At 42.0% G+C, this 24,081-nt stretch overlaps 1 protein-coding gene across 2 annotated transcripts; it reads left to right on the plus strand.

Moving 5' to 3' along the window:
* The first annotated feature begins 561 nt into the window (after window positions 1-561).
* On the plus strand, window positions 562-22,349 carry ola1 (Obg-like ATPase 1). 2 transcript variants are annotated; one of them, XM_061896133.1, is made up of 12 exons: window positions 704-721; window positions 997-1,094; window positions 8,941-9,032; window positions 10,272-10,415; window positions 10,493-10,620; window positions 12,226-12,401; window positions 12,477-12,557; window positions 13,663-13,760; window positions 13,827-13,967; window positions 15,308-15,404; window positions 21,597-21,719; window positions 21,794-22,349. In XM_061896133.1, coding segments are annotated over exons 3-12 (1,092 nt in total). In that variant the 5' UTR covers window positions 704-721; window positions 997-1,094; window positions 8,941-9,030; the 3' UTR covers window positions 21,896-22,349. The 2 variants fall into 2 exon arrangements, with proteins under 2 accessions (XP_061752116.1, XP_061752117.1); XM_061896132.1 differs by lacking the exon at window positions 8,941-9,032 and having other exon boundaries at window positions 562-721.
* Window positions 22,350-24,081: the final 1,732 nt, after the last annotated feature.

The raw sequence follows: 24,081 nt of genomic DNA on the forward strand, positions 1-24,081 counted from the left end.
GATGCAGTCATCAAAAGACCCACATCTGACTCTAGAGCCATAGGTTCCCTACCCCTGCGCTAGGCCATGCGAGAACTGTCCCGACACGCAAGGAACTGGAAAAGCAGCAACTTTGGATTCCCAAAAAATATGTCCGCCCTGTCCTAAAAGACTGTGAGTTGTGTGCTCAGTTCAACGCAGGACGGAGAGGACTGCGGACCGGGGTACACCCTGGACAAGTCGCCACATCACCGCAGGGCCTCTACTAATAATAGAATCAATCAATCAATCAATCAATTCCGCCCGATTGTAGCTGAGATAGGCACCAGCGCCCCCTGCCACCCCAAAGGGAATAAGCGGTTGGAAATGGATGGATGGATAGTTGTAAATATACTCCTCCTCCCCGACACCAGCCCGGCATCTTTGTTTTCTACCTGTCAACTGCCAAGTTTCGGCTGCTCGCCGGCCCCTCATCACCACTTCAAGATGGCGGCCGAATTTCTCGCGTCACAGCATCAAATGCTGCGTCTACTTATGAGATGTCTATGGTCTTTCCACTGGCGCGGTCCGTGTAAACTTGATTCACACTCCTTACCAATAGGTGGCGGTAACGCGGACCACCAGGTTGTTTGCCGACCATCACTGGAAAAGTGAAGAATAAGAAGAATACTGCCTTTCCACGGTGTGGTCCGTGTAAGCGGCTATCGCTGAAGTGTCTGTAGCCGGAAAACTGAATTAAAAGGTACACATTACACACCTTTGTGTGCTAAAAAAAATGATCGAAAATGTAATTTAAAAGTACAAAAGCGAGCAGTTGTTGGCGACGCGGCGGGACGGCATGGAGTGACTCCTGTTAGTTAGCCGCCTGCTAACGTCGGGATGTCGTTTTTTTGAATGAAGCAGCACAGACTTGTGCAACTCAAACTATTTTTATTTGACTTTAAAAAAAAACTATCACGGTTTGTCAGGATGGTTTTGTGTGTATTTGATTACTAAAGATGACGCAACTCTGTGCAGATGCCGCCGAAGAAGGGCGAAGCCCCAAAACAGCCACAGTTGATTGGACGATTTGGAACATCGCTTAAAATTGGAATTGTGGGCTTGCCAAATGTTGGGTGAGTGCATTTACTTCATCTGTGAACTTATGGCCTTTTTTTTAACATCTCGATATTTGTAGGCTGTATCGCGATACACGATATATATCTCGATATTTTGCCTTGGCCTTGAATGAACACTTGACACATATAATCACAGCAGCATGATGATTCTATGTGTCTACATTAAAACATTCTTATTCATACTTATTTATGCTACTTTTAAACTTTCATGCAGAGAGGGAAATCACAACTACCGTATTTCCTTGAATAGATGGGTTTCCGCTAGCGGCGATTACCCATAATCCTTCGAGGCAGCCGACATCATGTGTGTCAAAAACTTTGTTTACTTGTCTGCAGCAGTTTTCTAAATATATTTCCACACTTTTGTAGCAACAATTTTTCCCCAGGCATTCTCCTATTTCTGGGGCTGAGGTCGTTAAAAAGCTCCTCGGTGGACGAGATCCGCCCGGAGTTCCTTAAGGCTCTGGATGCTGTGGGGCTGTCTTGGTTGACAAGACTCTGCAGCATCGCGTGGACATCGGGGGCGGTACCTCTGGATTGGCAGACCGGGGTGGTGGTTCCTCTCTTTAAGAAGGGGGACCGGAGGGTGTGTTCCAACTATCGTGGGATCACACTTATTCAGGTGTATTGGAGAGGAGGCTACGCCGGATAGTCGAACCTCGGATTCAGGAGGAACAGTGTGGTTTTCGTCCTGGTCGTCGAACTGTGGACCAGCTCTATACTCTCGGCAGGGTTCTTGAGGGTGCATGGGAGTTTGCCCAACCAGTCTACATGTGCTTTGTGGACTTGGAGAAGGCATTCGACCGTGTCCCTCGAGAAGTCCTGTGGGGAGTGCTCAGAGAGTATGGGGTATCGGACTGTCTTATTGTGGCGGTCCGCTCCCTGTATGATCAGTGCCAGAGCTTGGTCCGCATTGCCGGCAGTAAGTCGAACACGTTTCCAGTGAGGGTTGGACTCCGCCAAGGCTGTTCTTTGTCACCGATTTTGTTCATAAATTTTATGGACAGAATTTCTAGGCGCAGTCAAGGCGTTGAGGGGTTCCGGTTTGGTGACCGCAGGATTAGGTCTCTGCTTTTTGCAGATGATGTGGTCCTGATGGCTTCATCTGACCGGGATCTTCAGCTCTCGCTGGATCGGTTTGCAGCCGAGTGTGAAGCGACCGGAATGAGAATCAGCACCTCCAAGTCCGAGTCCATGGTTCTTGCCCGGAAAAGGGTGGAGTGCCATCTCCGGGTTGGGGAGGAGACCCTGCCCCAACTGGAGGAGTTCAAGTACCTAGGAGTCTTGTTCACGAGTGAGGGAAGAGTGGATCGTGAGATCGACAGGCGGATCGGTGCGGCGTCTTCAGTAATGCGGACGTTGTACCGATCCGTTGTGGTGAAGAAGGAGCTGAGCCGGAAGGCAAAGCTCTCAATTTACCGGTCGATCTACGTTCCCATCCTCACCTATGGTCATGAGCTTTGGGTTATGACCGAAAGGATAAGATCACGGGTACAAGCGGCCGAAATGAGTTTCCTCCACCGTTTGGCGGGGCTCTCCCTTAGAGATAGGGTGAGAAGCTCTGCCATCCGGGAGGAACTCAACGTAAAGCCGCTGCTCCTCCACATCGAGAGGAGCCAGATGAGGTGGTTCGGGCATCTGGTCAGGATGCCACCCGAACGCCTCCCTAGGGAGGTGTTTAGGGCACGTCCAACCGGTAGGAGGCCACGGGGAAGACCCAGGACACGTTGGGAAGACTATGTCTCTCGGCTGGCCTGGGAACGCCTCGGGATCCTCCGGGAAGAGCTAGACGAAGTGGCTGGGGAAAGGGAAGTCTGGGTTTCCCTGCTTAGGCTGTTGCCCCCGCGACCCGACCTCGGATAAGCGGAAGTAGATGGATGGATGGATGCAGCAACAATGACGTCCACTTCGGGAAAATTGAAAGAAGTCGTAAAAGTTCCCTACAGATAGACGCTAGACGGGGTTTGCAAAGTCAGGTATTTACAGAAATTGAAGGATATTGGCGATAAAGATCCGTATGAGATGGGAAAGCACGAATGGACTACGGACTTGAAATGTTATCCTGATATAACTTACCCCGACATCGTCAACTATTTGGTGAACAATGTTAGTGCCTACACTCTGGATGAGCTCAAGGGCTACAACTCGCTCGAAGCGTACAATTACTTTGTGTATGGATGGGTGCAGGAAATGAAACTGGCTACAATGGAAGATAAATCTGTGCTCGTGTTCGTCACTCAGAGATCAACTGATCCGTGTTTGGTGCCATGGGTCATATCAGAGAAGACGGGTCATGTTTTATCAGGACACTGTACGTGTATGGCAGGCATTGGCGAAATATGTTCACATGTTTCTGCATTGTTGTTTGCCATTGAAGCGAGCGTCAAGATGCGGGACAACACCACAGTCACACGGGAAAAATCTTACTGGCTACTTCCATCTGCAGTCAAGAAAGTAGGGTACAAGACCATTCAGGACATTAACTTCACATCCGCCAAGACAATGAAGAGAAAGCTAGACAAGGCAATCGTATCTGGAGATACACAGGCATCATTAAAACAGAGGAAACTACCGGAGGTACAGAAGGGGACACAAGATGAACCGTCAGACTTGTACAGAGAATTAAAAATCAAACGAAAAATTAAGCCTGTCTTACTTTCTCTGATTCCAGGATATGCTAAAGACTATCGTCCAGAAGCACTTGATAAAAAGTACCCAAAAGTATTTTCAGAACTATATGATTCTAACTATGCAACTGCATAGTTTAGGGTTACTTGATTTAATTCATTCAAATTTTAATAAAATCGTCCAAAAATAAGCGGCGATTGCCTATATTACATATAGAAGGTTATATTTGTGCAACAACGACGTCAGACGTCGAGCCTTATTAAGTACAAGCACAGGCACATTAGTTCCTCCTGTTTTAATATCTATTCTAACCATAACACATTGTATCATCGATACAGAGAGCAACACATTTCAAAGTACCTGTTACAAAATGATCAGAGCAAACTTTATAATGTCGTTTTGCTGGATCAGGGGTAAATCCCACTCGATTGATTCTAGCTAGCCACAGGTTGCGTCTTTCTGTCCACAGTCGCTCGGGTTATTTTCCCTGTTTTACTATAACCTTAGGGATATCGTAGTACTTTGTTGTTCTTTGTCCTGAATTGGGGCGGTTTACACAGCCCCAAACGACACGTGTGACCAATTCTCACAAAAATAACAACGGAGGCGTCCTTGGTTACGAGTGTTTGTTTTGACACACAAGATGGCGGACAAGGGAATTGTGGGACGGGTGTGACGTCATCGGAAACCCATGTATAGCCGCCGCAGCGCTAATTAATTTAAAACCTCTTGTCACCCCTGTGCTTATTCAAGGCATGTGGTGAAAGTAAGCAGGCGCTAATAAATTCAAAACCTCTTCTCACCCATGCGCTTACCAATGACATGCAGTATAACATTGAATGTGATAACTGCGGCCGCGGCCCGGTGGTTGGGGACCACTGCTCTACAACATGTCATCGCGCCCACATTTACACCATGCTATCTGCGTGCCGGTAGGACGCATGCATTTCGCTGTTTGTCATTCGAGATTGCAATGCATACTTGGTCAATGGCCATACCGTTTACACCAGGGGTGCCCGCACTTTTTCTGCAGGCAAGCTACTTTTCAATTGACCAACTCGAGGGGATCTACCTCATTTATATATATCATTTATATTTATTTATTTATGAAAGAGACATTTTTGTAAACAAGTTAAATGTGTTCAATGATAATACAAGCATGTGTAACACATATAGATGTCTTTCTTTCACGAAGACAAGAATATAAGTTGGTGTATTACCTGATTCTGATGACTTGCATTGATTGGAATCAGACAGTAATGATGACAACGCCCACATTTTCAAATGGAGGAGAAAAAAAGTTGTCCTTTCTGTACAATACCACATGAAAGTGGTTGGTTTTTGGCATCTAATTCATCCAGCTTCCATACACTTTACAAGAAAAACATTGGCGGCAAATTCCGTAGCTTGCTTGATTGACATTCACGGCACCCGAGGGTCTTGTGAGATGACGCTGGCTGCTGCCAGTTCATTTTTATGAAAAAATGACAGAGAGGAAGGCGAGAAACACTTTTTATTTCAACAGACTTTCGCGCCGTCCCTTCCGTCAAAACTCTAAAGGCCGATTGCACATTTCCTATCTTCACAATAAAAGCCCTGCTTCATGCTGCCTGCGCTAACAAAATAGGAGTCTCGGAAAACTGGCGTGCACAAGTGATGTGCACGCCAGTTTTCTGAGGGATCGCTTGTGCACGCCAGTTTTCCGAGACTCTGTATTTACTTAGCGCAGGCAGCATGAAGCAGGGCTTTTATTGTGAAGATAGGAAATGTGCAATCGGCCTTTAGAGTTTTGACGGAAGGTACGGCGCGAGAGTCTGTTGAAATAAAAAGTGTTTCTCGCCTTCCTCTCGGTCATATTTTCATAATAATGATCTTGCAGCAGCCAGCGTCATCTCACAAGACCCTCCGGTACCGTGAATGTCATTTAAGTGACGTCTTGGCGAAGATTGATGATCACTAATTTTTAGGTCTATCTTTTTTAAAAGCCTGGCTCAAAATCGACTGACACACCCTCCGCGGTTGACTGGTAGCTCGCGATCGACGTAATGGGCACCCCTGGTTTACACTGATGGTTGTGATATAAACAACTTTAACACTCTTACTGAGACGCCACACTCTGTGAACCCTTACCAAACAAGAATACCAAACACATTTCTGGAAAACATCGGCTCTGTAACACATTATAAACGCAACATAAGAATTATAATGTAGCCAAGAGTCATGGATGCATTGGAATTCTGGGTAATTCTCATGTTGCGTTTATAATGTGTTACAGAGCCAATGTTCTCCAGAAATGTGTTTGTTATTCTAGTTTGGTTAGGGTTCACAGAGTGTGGCGCCTATTAGTAAGAGTGTTAACATTTTTCTATATCACAACCATTAGTGTGATCTGTATGGCTGTGAAACAAGACCCCTGGTTTACACACAGTAAAAGCTAAAAATAACACCTCAGCCATTTTGATGATGATGGCAGGGGAAGCGTCACTTGTGATGTCACAAATTTGACCCGGTGGCAAAGGTAAGCATGCGCTAATTAATTTGGGGAGCGAGTTTTACCCGGCAGTAATTCAAGGCAAGCGCGTATTACATGTCTGGCGGCTTTCAAGGACATACGGTAAGTCAATTTAGCAAAACTGTAATTATTAAAGTTAATACAGGCCTACTGAAACCCACTACTACCGACCACACAGTCTGATAGTTTATATATCAATGATGAAATATTAACATTGCAACACATGCCAATAAGGCCGGTTTAGTTTACTAAATTACAATTTTAGTAGTTTCCTGTTGAAAACGTCACGGAATGAATGTTGACGCGTGTTTGTGACGTTATTGGTTGGAGGGGACATATTAGCCCAGCACCACTTACGGCTAAAAGTCGTCTCTTTTCACCGCATATTTACACAGTATTTTAGACATCTGTGTTGCTGAATCTTTTGCAATTTGTTCAATTAATAATGGAGACTATAAAGAATAATGCTGTTGGTGGAAAGCGGTGGATTGCAGCTGCCTTTAGCACCGAAACAAAGCCGGTGTTTCTTTGTTGTGAAGCTTTAACACAGAGCGAACATGTTTCTTTACGTCAACCAGCAAGTTTTTGGATGGGAAAATTGTGATGTTAAGTCTGCTCTTACCGGAAACTTCAGTGGATTACGCGACCTCATCCTGCTGCTCAAAAAGGCAGCTGTGATTTTGGCTCCTCGGCTTCTGTGAGACACTGCGTTTACCGCAGCCATCCGACTTTCAGGCATGACTTTACAATCTCACTAAAATACTATTAACACAATAAGCAGATAAGGGATTTTCCAGAATTATCCTAGTAATTGTGTCTAATTACATCTGAAACTCTCCCACTGCCGCCGCCTGGAGTCGTCAACTTTTAATTTTTTATTTTCGTTTGGTGCTCTAATCTAACTTTTTTCATCCTCGCTCAAATTAATGGGGAAATCGTCGCTTTCTCGGTCCGAATCGCTCTCGATGCTGGTGGCCATGATTGTAAACAATGTTCAGATGTGAGGAGCTCCACAACCCGTGACGTCACGCGCATATCGTCTGCTACTTCCGATACAGGCAAGGTTTTCTTATCAGCACCAAAAGTTGCGAAATTTATCATCGATGTTCTCTACTAAATCCTTTCAGCAAAAATATGGCAATATCGCAAAATGATCATGTATGACACATAGACTGGACCTGCTATCCCCGTTTAAATAAGAAAAACTAATTTCAGTCGCCCTTTAAAACAAGCTATCTGTGCACTTTTGTGCAAGATGTCACAAAGATGACATATCAAACACTAAATTAAAGTGCACTTTTTGTACAGAACGCCACTACAATAGTTTAAAACAAATAAAGTGCACTTTTGTGCATGAGTTTGTGGGCGTGTGGCACCGAATGGAGATGTTGACACGCGAGTAAAAACTTTTCATTCTTTAGCGGGTGACTTTTCAAATGATGCGACACATTAGCAGTGATGCTACTTTTGTTAGCTATGCTTTAGCACCACACTTGACAAATTACGGTTATCTGTTGACATATTCCCACTTGAAGCCAAACCACTGCCAGACGATGCACCCCCTGCTCTTTTTCTTGGGAATTAATTCTTCCTTCATTTGTTACCAGATTCGCACCTTCTTTCTCTCGTATTACCGCGAGCACCACAGCTAACGTAACCCATGCCGCTACCTCTCTGCTTCGCTAGGGTGTATACATATGTGACGTATAATGTGACAGAATGACGTGTGTAAAAATGGTAAATGGGTTGTACTTGTATAGCGCTTTTCTAACCCTTTTTAAGGAGCCCAAAGCGCTTTAACAGTATTTCCACATTCACCATTTCACACACACATTCACACACTGACGGTGGGAGCTGCCATGCAAGGCGCTAACCAGGATCCCATCAGGAGCAATGGTGAAGTCTCTTGCCCAAGGACACAACGGACGTGACTAGGATGGTAGAAGGTGGGGATTGAACCAGTAACCCTCAGATTGCTGGCACAGCCACTCTACCAACTTCACCACGCCAAAAGGTGTGCTTGCTCTCTGTGAAAAGGAGACAACAGAGTGGGAAGAGCCTGCAGTGTAATACCCGCAGCTAAAAGCAACTGCATGAGAACGTATACTCGAATATCACGATACAGTCATTTTCTATATCGCACAGAGACAAACCCGCGATATATCGAGTATATCGCCCAGCCCTCTGTTGCCCTCTGGTGAATATGTACGATTTAAACGTTAGGTAAGATATTTTCTACCTGTCAAGTAAAACAACTTGCACTGAGCCTAGTCTATAAAATCCGCTACACCTCCCTGATATCGAAGTACTCGTCAAACTACTTCCATAACGTAAAGGACCGCCATAACCACAACACCAGGGGGAGCTCCACAAACCACGTTAAACCCAGGTTCCGATCTAACAAAGGTCTTAACTCATTCTCTTTCTATGCCACATTAATGTGGAATGCACTCCCAACAGGTGTAAAAGTAAGTGCATCTCTATCCTCCTTCAAAACCGCACGAAAAGAACACCTCCAGGCAACTTCAACCCTAGACTAACACCCCCCCCCGCCACATCCCACCTTCTCGGATTGTAAATAATCAAATGGAAATAATCAAATGTGTATACTTGTTCTTATGCTTTCTGAACTCACTATGTTCACTGCTCGCTGTACATATCCTACTAAGTCAGACCTACACTGTTTCAATGTCCATTTCTCAGATGATGCAATTGTTGATGACTGAAGTGCTGATATCAACCAAACCTAGCCAACCACACCCCCTCCACATCCCATCCCCAGGATTGTAAATAATGTAAATAATTCAATGTATATACTCTGATGATTAACTTGTGTGATGACTGTATTATGTTGGTAGTATATTTTTGTACCATGAATTGATTAACGTGGACCCCGACTTAAACAAGTTAAACTTATTCGGGTGTTACCATTTAGTGGTCAATTGTACGGAATATGTACTGTACTGTGCAATCTACTATTAAAAGTTTCAATCAATCCTTATTTTTAAGTTATCGTGCCGTGATTTTACCAGTCCGGGCCACTTTGGAGTAGATTTTTCTCCATTTGGCCCCTGATCTAAAATGAGTTTGACACCCCTGCTGTATTGATTGATTGATTGATTGATAGATACTTTTATTAGTAGATTGCACAGTTCAGTACATATTCCGTACAATTGACCACTAAATGGTAACACCCGAATAAGTTTTTCAACTTGTTTAAGTCGGGGTCCATGTTAATCAATTCATGGTAATAATCAATTCATGTAATATAAGAGAATAAAAAAAAATTAAGCGCTGTGAATACTTTCCGAATGTACTGTATGAGTGTTTTAAGTGACAACTTTGGTTGAGGTAAGTAGAGCTACCACTGCTTGAATTAACACAGTAAACTTGGATTTTGCACACAAAACAATAAAAACAGTGAAATACCTCACCATTGAGCCAGCCGCCTTCCTGAAGAGTCACCAAGTCTCTCTGCGTGATGCGCAGCTTGAAAGCAGCACTTAAAACCAAATTGGGGTCATTCTCTGCCAGTGCAATGTATATACTCTGATGATTAACTTGTGTGATGACTGTATTATGCTGATAATATATATTTGTACCATGAATAATTAACGTGGACCCCGACTTAAACAAGTTGAAAAAGTTATTCAGGTGTTACCATTTAGTGGTCAATTGTACGGAATATGTACTGAACTATGCAATCGACTAATAACAGTTTCAATCAATTTGGGATTGATAAATGTAGGGTAGGTGGTCCACACAAGTTATCCATTGCTTTCGGTCTCCCCTAGGGGGGGGGGGGTTGCCCACATATGCGGTCCTCTCCAAGGTTTCTCATAGTCATTCACATCGACGTCCCACTGGGGTGAGTTTTACTTTGCTCGTATGTGGGCTCTGTACCGTGGATGTCGTTGTGGCTTGTGCAACCCTTTGAGACACTTGTGATTTAGGGCTATATAAATAAACATTGATTGATGTCTCTGAGGTTGCCGATCATCTGCATTATTACCACGCATTTTTGTGTGTTGCAGGAAATCCACCTTTTTCAACGTCTTGACCAAAAGTCAAGCGGCAGCGGAGAACTTCCCCTTCTGCACCATCGACCCCAATGAGAGCCGAGTGCCTGTCCCTGACGAACGCTTCGAGTTCCTTTGCCAGTATCATAAACCGGCCAGGTACGTGCGCCAACAACTGTCTATTTTTGCGTTAATCCGGTGACGACACTCACACTCAGCTGTTTTTTTTCTTCTAGTAAGGTTCCCGCTTTCCTGAATGTGGTGGACATTGCCGGTCTGGTAAAGGGAGCACATGCCGGACAAGGACTGGGGAACGCCTTCCTGTCTCATATCAGTGCCTGCGACGGCATCTTCCACATGACTCGTGAGTTGTCTTGCCTGCCTGCAGCTGCTGTGTCGTGACAGCTTGAGTCCCAGTGAACAGGTGTTTGGCTGGTTAGAGCTGACAAGCGCTGAACACCAGCACTTCTTGTGGCTCTGAGCCTGTACTGCATGTGTCGAAGCAGAGAAATAGCAATTAGAATTCTACAGTATCAGAAAAAAACTTGCAATGGTATATTGGCATACTTATTTCAGTCATTTTAAAAACCTAGAATCCACATAAATTAACTTTGCCAAAGGAGGCGCTGACAAGAAAGGAGCAGACCAAAGGAGAAAAGATAGGAATCGGGGTATGAGAGGTGGTGTTCTTTCCTTTGCTGGGATATAAATCCACTTTGGCATCTCTTTACAGAAAAGTCTGTTCTCATTGCAACTAAAATTGACTGTGGTACAAGGGTTAGTGTGTCTGCCTCACAATACGAAGGTCCTGAGCAGTTCTGAGTTCAATACCGGGCTCGGGATCTTTTTGTGTGGAGTTAGCATGTCCTCACCATGACTGCGTGGGTTCCCTCCGGGTACTCCGGCTTCCTCCCACCTCCAAAGACACGCACCTGGGGATAGGTTGATTGGCAACACTAAATTGGCCGTAGTGTGTGAATGTGAGTGTGAATGTTGTCCGTCTATCTGTGTTGGCCCTGCGATGAGGTGGTGACTTGTCCAGGGTGTACCCCGCCTTCCGCCTGATTGTAGCTGAGATAGGCTCCAGCGCCCCCCGCGACCCCGAAGGAAACAAGCGGTAGAAAATGGATGGATGGATGGACAAAGCATGCTTTGTCAATTCTTCCATACATGTGAGCGCCAATTATGTACTCCTCACAAATAGTCCTTTTTTTTTAAAAACTCCACAGCTATTCCTTCCTCCTTTCCACGCTGATCTGTTGTGTTTATTGAACTCATATTGAGTTAGCAACCTGGACAAAACTTGTCACAGCCGCTCTTCCTCATTTTAGTTCCACACTTAATGCGCCGTGTGCATGTCCAAGCTGGCTAAACTGTCAATCATAGACTCCCAAGGCGTGACAGAAAAGCACTCGGCGACTCCCCCAGCAGCAAGATGCTACTGCGAGCAACCCAGGGATAAAATTATACAGCTGAATCAGTGACAGACTGAACAGCTGCGATATCAAGATAGATAGATAGATAGTACTTTAGTGATTCCTTCAGGAGAGTTCCTTCAGGAAAATTTAAATTCCAGCAGCAGTGTACAGAGTTGAGATCAATTTAAAAAAAGTAAATAATGGGGATTTAAATGGAAACAATATAGAAAAATATTACAATAAGAATAAAATGTAAAAAGCAACAATGAGTCTATTAGTCCTGCACTTGGGATGAAGCAGTCTAGCACTGAACAGGCTCCTCTGGCTACTGATAACGCTATGCAGAGGGTGACTGGCATCATCCAGGATGCTCAGTAGTTTGTCAACAGTCCTCTTCTCTGCCACCGTCACCAGTGAGTCCAGATGCAGAATAAGTTACACCCAAATCCATAGTTGGAGGGACTGCAAGAATTAATGTCCTGACTGGAAATTTCTAGTTTTGTACTGAGTATTTATTTTATTAAACTATACATGTGTTTTTTGTTTTTTAGGTGCCTTTGACGATGAGGACATTATCCACGTGGAGGGTAACGTAGACCCAGTGAGGGACATCGAGATTATCCACGAGGAGCTGCGGCTAAAGGACGAGGAGGCCATCATGCCCATCATCGACAAACTGGAGAAGACGGCGATCAGAGGCAACGACAAGAAACTTAAACCAGAATATGTAAGTGGAGGCTCTTTTGATGTTGTTGTTGTGGTTAAGTGTGACCATTGGTCCTGATGATGCTTCTTGCTCCAGGACATCATGTTGAAGGTGAAGAACTGGGTGGTGGATGAGAAGAAACACGTGCGATTTTGCCAAGACTGGAATGACAAAGAGGTATTTTCTACTGAATGCTGTCAGCAGGACTGCACATATTAATACAGTATGTCACATCCCACACGTTTCAGCAAGGATATTAATTATTTAACCCGTGATATACTTTGGAGTAGTCAGTGTACAGCGCTATAGATTTACTGTCAACTAATAATTGATTCAACACACGACCAACACATGCCATGGTGTAGTGGGTAGAGCGGCCAGCCAGAAACCTGAGGGTTGCAGGATCACTTCCCACCTATTGACATCCCCAAAAAATCGGTGCCGTTGTGTCCTTGGGCAGGACACTTCACCCTTTGCCCCTGGTGCCGCTCACACTGGTGAATGAATGATGAATGAATGATAGGCGGTGGTCAGAGGGGTCGTAAGCGCAAACTGGCAGCCACGCTTCCGTCAGTCTACCCCAGGGCAGTTGTGGCTACTGATGTAGCTTACCACCACCAGGTGTGAATGAATGTTGAGTCCCACTTCTCTGTGAGCGCTTTGAGTGTTTAGAAAAGTGTGATATAAATATAAGTTAATTATTGTTGGGCAAGTGGTAGAAATGGATAGATATGTTATATTATATGATATAAAATCCACACACACACATACATGTATATATATATATATATATATATATATATATATATATATATACATATACACACTGTATATATATATATATATATATATGTGTATGTATATATATATATATATATGTATATATATATATATATATGTATATATATGTATATATATATATGCGTGTGTGTGTGTATAAGGCTAAGGCAAAATATTGTAATATATATCGTATATGGCCTAAAAATGTCGTGGTATTAAAAAAAGGCAATAATGGCAATAATGTGTTAATAATTTCACACATAAGTTGCTCCGTAGTATATGTCACACCCCCGGCCAAACTATAAAAAAAAAACTGTGACTTATAGTCCGAAAAATACGGTACATATGTTGAATAAAGTAATAGACAGTTCTAAAATCACATTATTGGTAAAGGTCCATGTCTCATGGGCTAAACATTAGCTAAAATTATTTAACGTTATTTGTTAACTGGGTTGGTACTGACACACTGATTTGTGACCGAGAATTTTTTTTTACTTTCCAGATCGAGGTTTTGAATAAATACCTCTTCCTGACATCCAAACCAATGATCTACCTGGTCAACCTGTCGGAGAAGGATTACATTAGAAAAAAGAACAAGTGGTATGTGGGCATGCAATGTTGTTTGTGTGTCCTTTTGAAACTCCAATCACTCCTTGTTCTCCTCAGGTTGGCCAAAATCAAGGAGTGGATTGACGCTCACGACCCCGGCGCCATGGTAATCCCCCTTAGCGGAGCATTGGAGTCCAAACTGTTTGACATGGAGGAGGAGGAGCAGAAGAAATACTGTGAGGAGCAGAAGACACAGAGGTGAGACACGCTGCATTCTTATTGGATGGATTGGAAGTTGCACGTAATAGTGCCTCATTAATTTATTAGTGGCGTTGGGAATAGATTAAATGCACGTGTGACGATTGTCTAATCTTGAATAGATTAAACCAGGGGTCACCAACACGGTGCCCGCGGGCACCAGGTAGCCTGTAAAGACCAGATGAGTCGCCCGCTGGCCTGTTCTAAAAATAGCTCAAATAGCAGCACTTACCAGTGAGCTGCCTCTATTTTTTTAAATTGTATTTATTTACTGGCAAACTGGTCTCGCTTTGCTCGACATTTTTAATTCTAAGAGAGAAAAAACTCAAATAGAATTTGAAAATCCAAGAAAATATTTTAAAGACTTGGTCTTCACTTGTTTGAATAAATTCATTTATTTTTTTACTTTGCTTCTTATAACTTTCAGAAAGACAATTTTTGAGAAAAAATACAACCTTAAAAATGATTTTAGGATTTTTAAACACATAAACCTTTTTACCTTTTAAATTCCTTCCTATTCTTTCCTGACAATTTAAATCAATTTTCCAGTAATTTTTTTTTTTTTTATTGTAAAGAATAATAATTTTTTTTAAATGTAATTCTTAATTTTAGCTTCTGTTTTTTCGACGAAGAATATTTGTGAAATATTTCTTCAAACTTATTATGAGTACAATTATTCTGGCAAATCTAGAAAATCTTTAGAATCAAATTTAAATCCTTTTTCAAAGTCTTTTGAATTTCTTTTAAAATTTTTGTTCTGGAAAATCTAGAAAAAATAATTATTTGTCTTTGTTAGAAATATAGCTTGGTCCAATTTGTTATATATTCTAACAAAGTGCAGATTGGATTTTAACCTATTTAAAACATGTCATCAAAATTGTAAAATTAATCTTAATCAGGAAAAATTACTAATCTTTTTAATTTTTCCCAAAAATTCGAATTAACTAGTTTTTAACTTCTTTTTTGGAGTCAAAATTGAAGATAAACTATGTTTCAAAATTTAATTTTCATTTTCTCCCCCTTTTTTCTCCTCTTTTAAACTGTTCAATTAAGTGTTTTTTTCATCATTTATTCTCAAAAAACCTTCCGTAAAAGGAAAAAAATGTACGACGGAATGACACAGAAATACCCATTTTTTTTATATAAATATATAGATTTATTTACTAAAGGTAAATTGAGCAATTTGGCTATTTCTGGCAATTTATTTAAGTGTGTATCAAACTGGTAGCCCTTTGCATTAATCAGTACCCAAGAAGTAGCTCTTGGTTTCAAAAAGGTTGGTGACCCCTGCATTAAACCAATACCATACAACTTTCAATGTTGTTTTTTTGTCCTTATAGTGTTCTAACCAAAATAATAAAGACTGGCTACGCAACATTACAATTGGAGTACTTCTTCACAGCGGGACCGGATGAGGTGCGAGCATGGACTGTACGGGTGAGTCATCTAAGAGAAATTAAACAAAACCACTTATGTTTACACCAGTCAGACATCTTCTCTATGACAGGAACGGGCTGCGGGCTTAGGACTTACTGCAAAAATTATAAAGAATACAGTACAAATGTTCCAAACATGCTTCTATCCTGCAGATACTGATGATCCATAAGTGAGATCGGTTGATACCAATACCAATGACATAGGGCTGGGCAAAAAGGCTGAAAACTGTATTAGAATATAAGTGTTTTATACTACTGATATTTTTTATGACCTTTTGAAAATAAGAACCAGGAGAAAAATGTATTGAATGTAAATATTTTTTATTAAAATGTAACCTACCTATTATATTTCCCTCACCAGTTAAGGCAGAAAGGAAAATAAATATCAACACAACCATGGAAAACACTCAATCAATGAAAACATTGTAAAATCACAAAACTTAAAAAAATAAATTCCTAAAATAAAAGAATTGCTTGTAGTTCGTCACGTGACTTCTTCTCGGAAATGAAAACCAGTGGTGGTCAACCAAGCCAAGGTGGCTGTTGTACAGCAAGCAGTGCACAAACTGAGTACAAAAAAGGCTTAAACCTTCCTGCAAAAAGCAAATATGAGCAAAAAACCTAATTACGCAATTACATAAATTCCTATACTTTATCAAAAAAAGATTTTTAGAGTGATATCAAAGATTAAAACGTTGGTCGCGTTCTCAGACATATTGAACTATACATAGTGCTCTAGACACCATTCTACAAGACAAAACAGATAGAAACTTGGAAAAACATGGAGGTTTACAATAGGGCTGGGCTATATGGCCTTTTTTTAATATCTCGAAAATAATATTTTGCCTTAGCCTTGAATTAACACTTGATACATATAATCACAGCAGTATAATGACTGTGTCTACATTAGAAAATTCTTGTTCATACTGCATAAATATATGCTCATTTTAAACTTACATACAGAGAGGGAAATCACAACTAAGTAATTTGACCAAAAGTGTATTTTATTAAATAGTTATTAAGCAGTGGCACAAACATTCATGTCATTTCAAAACAGAAAGTGCAAGATTTTCAGAGACATTTTAAAACAAGCTATTAGTGCACTTTTGTGCATGATGTCACTAAGATGACATATCAAAACATTATATTAAAGTGCACTTTCTGTACAGAACGCCACGACAATAGTTTAGAACAAATAAAGTGCACTTTTGTGCATGATGTCACACAAGATATTTCAATAAGTGTCCCATAAAAATGAGCTGCATATCAAATAGTATATGTCCTACGGTGTTGATGTGGAAATGGTTGCTTGGGCATATTGTGAGTGTGGCACCCAACGGAGATGTTGACATGCAGAGTTTGAAGCACTCCTCATCCTCTAGCACATGGGTGTCAAACTCTGGCCCGCGGGCCAAATTTGGCCCGCCGTGTAATTTCATTTGGCCCTTGAGGCAATATCAAATTAACATTAGAGCTGGCCCGCCGCTGTAACACCACTTTCACTGCTAATACTCATACTCGTCAACCCTCCCAATTTTCCTGGGAGACTCCCGAAGGTCAGTACCCCTCCCGAATTTCTCCCGATTTCCACCCAGACAATAATATTGGGGGCGGGACGTAAAAACACTGCTTTTGGCATTCTCTACATGTCGCCACGTCCGCTTTTCTTCCATAAAAACAGCGTGCCGGCCCACTCACATAATATATGCGGCTCATACACACACATAAGTGTATGCAAGGCATACTTGGTCAACAGCCATACAGGTCACACTGAGGGTGGCTGTATAAACTGTTACAATATGGGCCACACTGTGAACCCACAGCAAACAAGAATGACAAACACATTTCGGGAGAACATCCGCACCGTAACACAACATAAGCACAACCGGACAAATACCCAGAAACCCTTGCATCACTAACTCTTCCGGGACGCTACAATATACACCCCTGCTACCACCAAACCCCGCCCCAACTCAAACCCGCCGCCGAAAAAAGGCATTAAATTTGTGTTTTTATTTAATTTGATATGCCATTGATATTTTTTAATTAATATTATTTGAAACTGGATTTTGCATGTCACTATAAAGTTATATAAGCCTTGCTTGGTCAATATTCAATGCAAAACTTGTTTGGGTCCCTATTAAAGGGTTAATTTGTTCAACATCGGCTCGCGGCTTTGTTCAGTTTTAAATTTTGGCCCGCTCTGTATTTGAGTTTGACACCACTGCTCTAGCAGGTGACTTTTCAAATGATGCCACAAATTAGCAGTGCTGCTACTTTTTGTAGCAACGCTTCTGCTGCACAAATGTTCAACATGTTCTCGATGCACCCTGTGCTCTTTTTCCTGGGAATTAATTTGTCCTCCATTTACTACCAGATTTGCACCTTCTTGCTCTCGTAGTACCACTCGCAACACACCATTAGCATCACAGCTCATGTTACCCATGTCGTTACCTATCTGCTCGGGGAGGGCCTTGTGACGTTGCACGCGTGAGTTATGTAAGAAGGTGCGCTTGTTTTAATTGTCTGTGAGAAGTAGAGACAAGAAAAAGGGAGAGACGCATGCAGTTTAATGCACGCAGCTAAAAGCAACTGCAAATTTATTCGCTCTCTGAAGCACTCATTTTTAGTTTCTCTTCTCACTCCATGCAAAGTCAATTGCGAGACAACAAGATGGTGCAACCAAACATGATAGTCGATACTGTTTGGTACCCGATTGGCTGTTAGCGTGTCACTCTCACTGATCAGTGATCACCTCATGTTTTGCTTGGTTACCAGAAAGCGAATGCTTTTGTTCATGCAACCAACCTTGCTTTGCAACTTCCTTTTTCTTCCGACGAAGAAAAAAAAAATCGACCATTTTATCAACACATTTTTTTTACGAGTGGAGGGTTGTCCGTTTCTCACCTAGGCCTTCAGTGATGTCCTACTTATTCCGACTTCACCTCTCAAAATACCGTAATTTATGTCACCATATGGACACGGCTGGAGATACTATACAGAAACACACTTGCACACTACTGTGCATTAAAATCCCTCAACAGTGTACAAAACGGTCTGTTTTTTTGGCACATCTTCCATTCAATAAACCCGCTTCAGCAATTACGTGGTACTGTCAAATTAAAACAATTGTATAGAACTAAATTGGCCCTAGTGTGTGAATGTGAGTGTGAATGTTGTCTGTCTATTTGTGTTGGCCCTGTGATGAGGTGGCGACTTGTCCAGGGTGTACCCCGCCTTCCGCCCGATTGTAGCTGAGATAGGCGCCAGCGACCCCGAAAGGGAATAAGCGGTAGAAATGGATGGATGGATGTATAGAACAAATGAAACATAAGCCCTGCGATGAGGTGGCGACTTGTCCAGGGTGTACCCCGCCTACCACCCGAAGCAGCTGCGATAGGCTCCAGCGACCCCAAAAAGGGACACGCGGTAGAAAATGGATGGATGGAAATGAAACATAAGAAAATATATATATTTGAACTCACAATTTGTAGCACCCATTCGACGCCGTATAAGCCAGTGGCACCGCTCATAGAAGTCTGTTGATCCGTGTGCAAAGTGGCGGGCAAACCATTTCACCGCCAAGATAGCGTCTGGTGTCGGCTGACCTCGTCCTACAAGATGTAGTTTCTCTTAAGTATCCTTCTTGAAAATGGCCTTGCAAATATATATCTGCCACCTAATCAACATTTTGCTCTCTTTCTTTGTGAGTACTGGTGAGTATTCTGTGGCTTTCTATGGCTCCGCTGCCACTTCCTGTTTTGCCAACTTCTAATTGGATACTCATTGGGACTCCCAAGTGAGTATCCAATCACAGCGTAAGGCAAGCGAGAAGACATTAATGAAAACAACTCGTGATCAGATTGGCTATCGCAATTGTCTATCAACTGTATGTCCCTGCCTGCATTGTTTGGATTGATTGATTGATACTTTTATTAGTAGATTGCACAGTTCAGTACATATTCCGTACAATTGACCACTAAATGGTAACACCCGAATAAGTTTTTCAACTTGTTTAAGTCGGGGTCCACTTTAATCAATTCATGGAAATGTTGATTCTGCATGGATACAAAAACTCTAACCTAAAAAAAAAACAGCACTGGAAAGAGCGTAAAATGACTTGAAGAGAATATGAATACTTGATTAACTAAAGTAAATTAAAATGTACTTTTATCTTTAATTATGAACATGATTTCTGGTTATGTTAGGCCAGAAGAGAAGGCCTTGCTGGCCCTGACGGCCCACCACTGTTTTTTTACTGATGTCGATTACGTGTCTTTCACGATGTATGTATTGATATGGTTTTATCAGCCAGCTCTAGGTTTAAAATGTAATTTAAAAGCTGTAAGAGGTTAGAAATGCTATTAATAAAACAAAACTATAAAAAAGGCCCATCGCACTCAACCTATTGCTGATAATACATACTATAAAACAGTAATAAAATGTCTATTTTATTTAACGTTGCACTGCGAGATCTACTCAGCTTATTGCACTATGTAGCCTTTAAATATTTTATTTTTTATGGAGTTCAACAGTCTGATGGCAGTTTGACAAAAAACTGCCAAAGAATATTGCTAAGTAAAAAAAAAAAAAAAAAAATTTTGTGTACACTTAATGTATTTTTCGGAGTATAAGTCGCCCCGGAGTATAAGTCGCACCTGCCAAAAATGCATAATAGAGAAGGAAAAAAAACATATATAAGTCGCACTGGAGTATAAGTAGCATTTTTGGGGGAAATTTATTTGATAAAATCCAACACCAAGAATAAACATTTGAAAAACAATTTAAAATAAATAAAGAATAGTGAACAACAGGCTGAATAAGTGTACGTTATATGAGGCATAAATAACCAACTGAGAAGGTGCCTGGTATGTTAACATAACATATTATGGTAAGAGTCATTCAAATAACTATAACATATAAGAACATGCTATATGTTTACCACACAATCTGTCACTCCTAGTCGCTAAATCCCATGAAATTTATACGTCTAGTCTCTTACGTGAATGAGCTAAATAATATTATTTGATATTTTACGGTAATGTGTTAATAATTTCACACATAAGTCGCTCCTGAGTATAAGTCGCACCCTCTGGCCAAACTATGAAAAAAATCTGCGACTTATATAATACATCCATCCATCCATCCATCATCTCCCGCTTATCCGAGGTCGGGTCGCGGGGGCAGCAGCCTAAGCAGGGAAGCCCAGACTTCCCTATCTCCAGCCACTTCGTCTAGCTCTTCCCGGGGGATCCCGAGGCGTTCCCAGGCCAGACGGGAGACATAGTCTTCCCAACGTGTCCTGGGTCTTCCCCGTGGCCTCCTACCAGCTGGACGTGCCCTAAACACATCTCTAGGGAGGCGTTCGGGTGGCATCCTGACCAGATGCCCGAACCACCTCATCTGGCTCCTCTCGATGTGAAGGAGCAGCGGCTTTACTTTGAGTTCCTCCCAGATGACAGAGCTTCTCACCCTATCTCTAAGGGAGAGCCCCGCCACACGGCGGAGGAAACTCATTTCGGCCGATTGTACCCGTGATCTTATCCTTTCGGTCATGACCCAAAGCTCATGACCATAGGTGAGGATGGGAACATAGATCGACCGGTAAATTGAGAGCTTTGCCTTCCGGCTCAGCTCCTTCTTCATCACAACGGATCGGTACAACGTCCGCATTACTGAAGACGCCGCACCGATCCGCCTGTCGATCTCACGATCCACTCTTCCGCCACTCGTGAACAAGACTCCTAGGTACTTGAACTCCTCCACTTGGGGAAGGGTCTCCTCCCCAACCCGGAGATGGCATTCCACCCTTTTCCGGGCGAGAACCATGGACTCGGACTTGGAGGTGCTGATTCTCATTCCGGTCGCTTCACACTCGGCTGCGAACCGATCCAGTGAGAGCTGAAGATCCCGGGCAGATGAAGGCATCAGGACTACATCATCATTATATAATACAGTAATTCATATTTCTCCAAGGGGGAAACACTTTAATGCTATTGATAGTTACAAAGTACTATTTTGAACAATAATTACAAGTTTGAAGGTATATTCTGTTTAGTTTTTGTTTTTTTAGACAAACTCTAATTTAGTCACCACTGGATGCACATGGCCGTCCGGTACATTGTCCACCAGGACTTGTTTCGGATTTGGGACATATTATGAACTGATGTTCTGTGGCGTCCGCACCCAACAGAAAGGCAGCAGAGCTCCTCAGGCAGCCGGAAAGATCCACACCGACTTCGAGAAGGGTTTCATCATGGCGGAAGTCATGAAGTACTCGGACTTCAAAGAAGAGGGCAACGAAAATGCAGTCAAGGTATTTTATTTGTTCGAACGCACGTGATCACCGTCTGTCAAACACTGGTCTTTTTGTGTCTTACTTTGGACAAGGCGGCGGGGAAATACAGACAACTGGGCAGAAACTACGTGGTGGAGGACGGGGACATTATCTTCTTCAAATTCAACACACCCAACGCGCCTAAGAAGAAATAAGCACGGCCAAAGACGAACAAAACCAAAAGGACACTTCACGTTGGTCAGAACGCAGCTTTTATGTGAGGTCCCTTCTTCAATGACACACTGACTAAATCCATCTTATCAAAGCTTTCCATCTACAACTGCTAAAGAGAGTGTTATAGTCTACTTTGCGGCTAAGTGTGGTTCTATTCTAATTTTATTCCGTTGTATTCCTTTAAATCGAGGTCAAATAAAACACAGGGGCCTATCCTGTTTTTGTAAAGACCAACAAGGGAATTATCATCCACTGCTTTTTATTCTAACTTGACGCCCCCCATCCTCAATCACCTTTGAAGGAGACATTGTGAATGGGGAACCACTTCGAATATGGACTTAAAACTGCAGCTTGGTCCAAGGAAGGGAGCCGGGATATTTGAAATAATGTCACTGTCATCAATGTGCATGTTTCAATAAAATGCCACAAAAGACACTAATGTCTCGATTTTCCTAAATGTTTTCCTTCTTGTGATTAAAAACCGTTAAGTGACCGTTGATAACTTAGTTTGGGTTGTTTTGAAGTTCCCAGCAGTTTCAAGGTATAATTTAGTTTCATGGAATAATTTGCACATCCTTATATTATTTGGTTTTAGCAGTAATGACTTGTTTCTTCTAAAGAGTTGTCCTCATTCTGGCAAACAGCAAGCGATTTGAAGGATTGTTTTGCATTTTATTTAGATTTTGTCTCCTTTGTTGGGTCTTCATTACCTCATTGTACAGTGTCTGCCATCACTTGCTCTTAAAGTTAATATTTATCTATTAGGTACATATTTATAGTTGAGGCCTGAGAAGCAAACATCACACCTCTTTTGGGAATTATTAAATAGGAAACTCATCTGGATAACATTAGTAAGATGTATTACACCCAATACCTCAGTGGTTACAGAAGGACCGTCACTACTCATCAGGTCAAAGGAATTATACACTTTTCTGGCTTCAAAATAAAAGCGCTACGCTATACATCTGGTTTGACTACATTTACACCGGATCCGGTGCTTTTTGGCACAGATCGAAACCAACCGGTACTACCGGGAACAGATTCCCGCAAGATCCAGTGGTGGCATGTTTCGGTGCATGGATTGCACTTAACGTCTTTACAGCTCAATTTTTGTTTCATCTGACATCACATGGACAAAGATAAGACCTTCTGGAGGAAAAATTTGTGATCAGATGAAACAAAAATGTTGCTGTTTAGCCACAATACCCAGCAATATGTTTGGAGGAAAAAAGGTAAGGCCTTTAATCCAAGGAACACTATTCCTAATGTCAAGCATGGTGGTGGTAGTATTATATTCTGGGCCTGTTTTGCTTCCAATGGAACTGGTGCTTTACAGAGAGTAAATGGGAAAATGAAAAAGGAGGATTACCTACCTCCAAATTCTTCATGACAACCTAAAATCATCAGCCCAGAGGTTGGGTTTTGGGCAAAGTTGGGTGTTCCTACAGGACAATGACCCCAAACACACATCAAAAGTGGTAAAATAATTGCTAAATCTGGCTAGAATTAAGGTTTTAAAATGGCCTTCCCAAAGTCCTGACTTAAACGTGTGGACAATGCCTAAAAAACAATTCCATTTCAGAAAACCAACCAATTTAGCTGAACTGCACCAATTTTGTCAAGAGGAGTGGTCAAAATAAAATGCCACAAAGCTTGTGGATGGCAACCAAAAGCACCTTATTGCAGTGAAACTTGTCAAGGGACATGTAAGCAAATATTAACATTGCTGTATGTATACTTTTGACCCAGCAGATTTGGTCACATTTTCAGTAGACCTGTAATAAATTCATAAAAAAAGCAAACTTCATGTATGTTTTTTGTGACCAACAAGTATGTGCTCCAATCACTCTATCACAAAATAAGAAGAGTTGTAGAAATGATTGGAAACTCATGACAACCATGACATAATATGCTTTACAAGAAAATGGATGGGTGTATATATATATATATATATATATATTGGCAACACTAAATTGGCCTAAGTGTGTGAATGTGAGTGTGAATGTTGTCTGTCCATCCCTGTTGGCCCTGCGATGAGGTGGAGACTTGTCCAGGGTGTAGCCCGCCTTCCGCCCAATTGTAGCTGAGATAGGCACCAGCGCCCCCCGCGACCTCAAAGGGAATAAGCAGTAGAAAATGGATGGATATATAGCCATCCATCCATCCA

Source organism: Nerophis ophidion, linkage group LG03, assembly GCF_033978795.1.
Source record: "Nerophis ophidion isolate RoL-2023_Sa linkage group LG03, RoL_Noph_v1.0, whole genome shotgun sequence".
NCBI classification, from domain to species: Eukaryota; Metazoa; Chordata; class Actinopteri; order Syngnathiformes; family Syngnathidae; genus Nerophis; species Nerophis ophidion.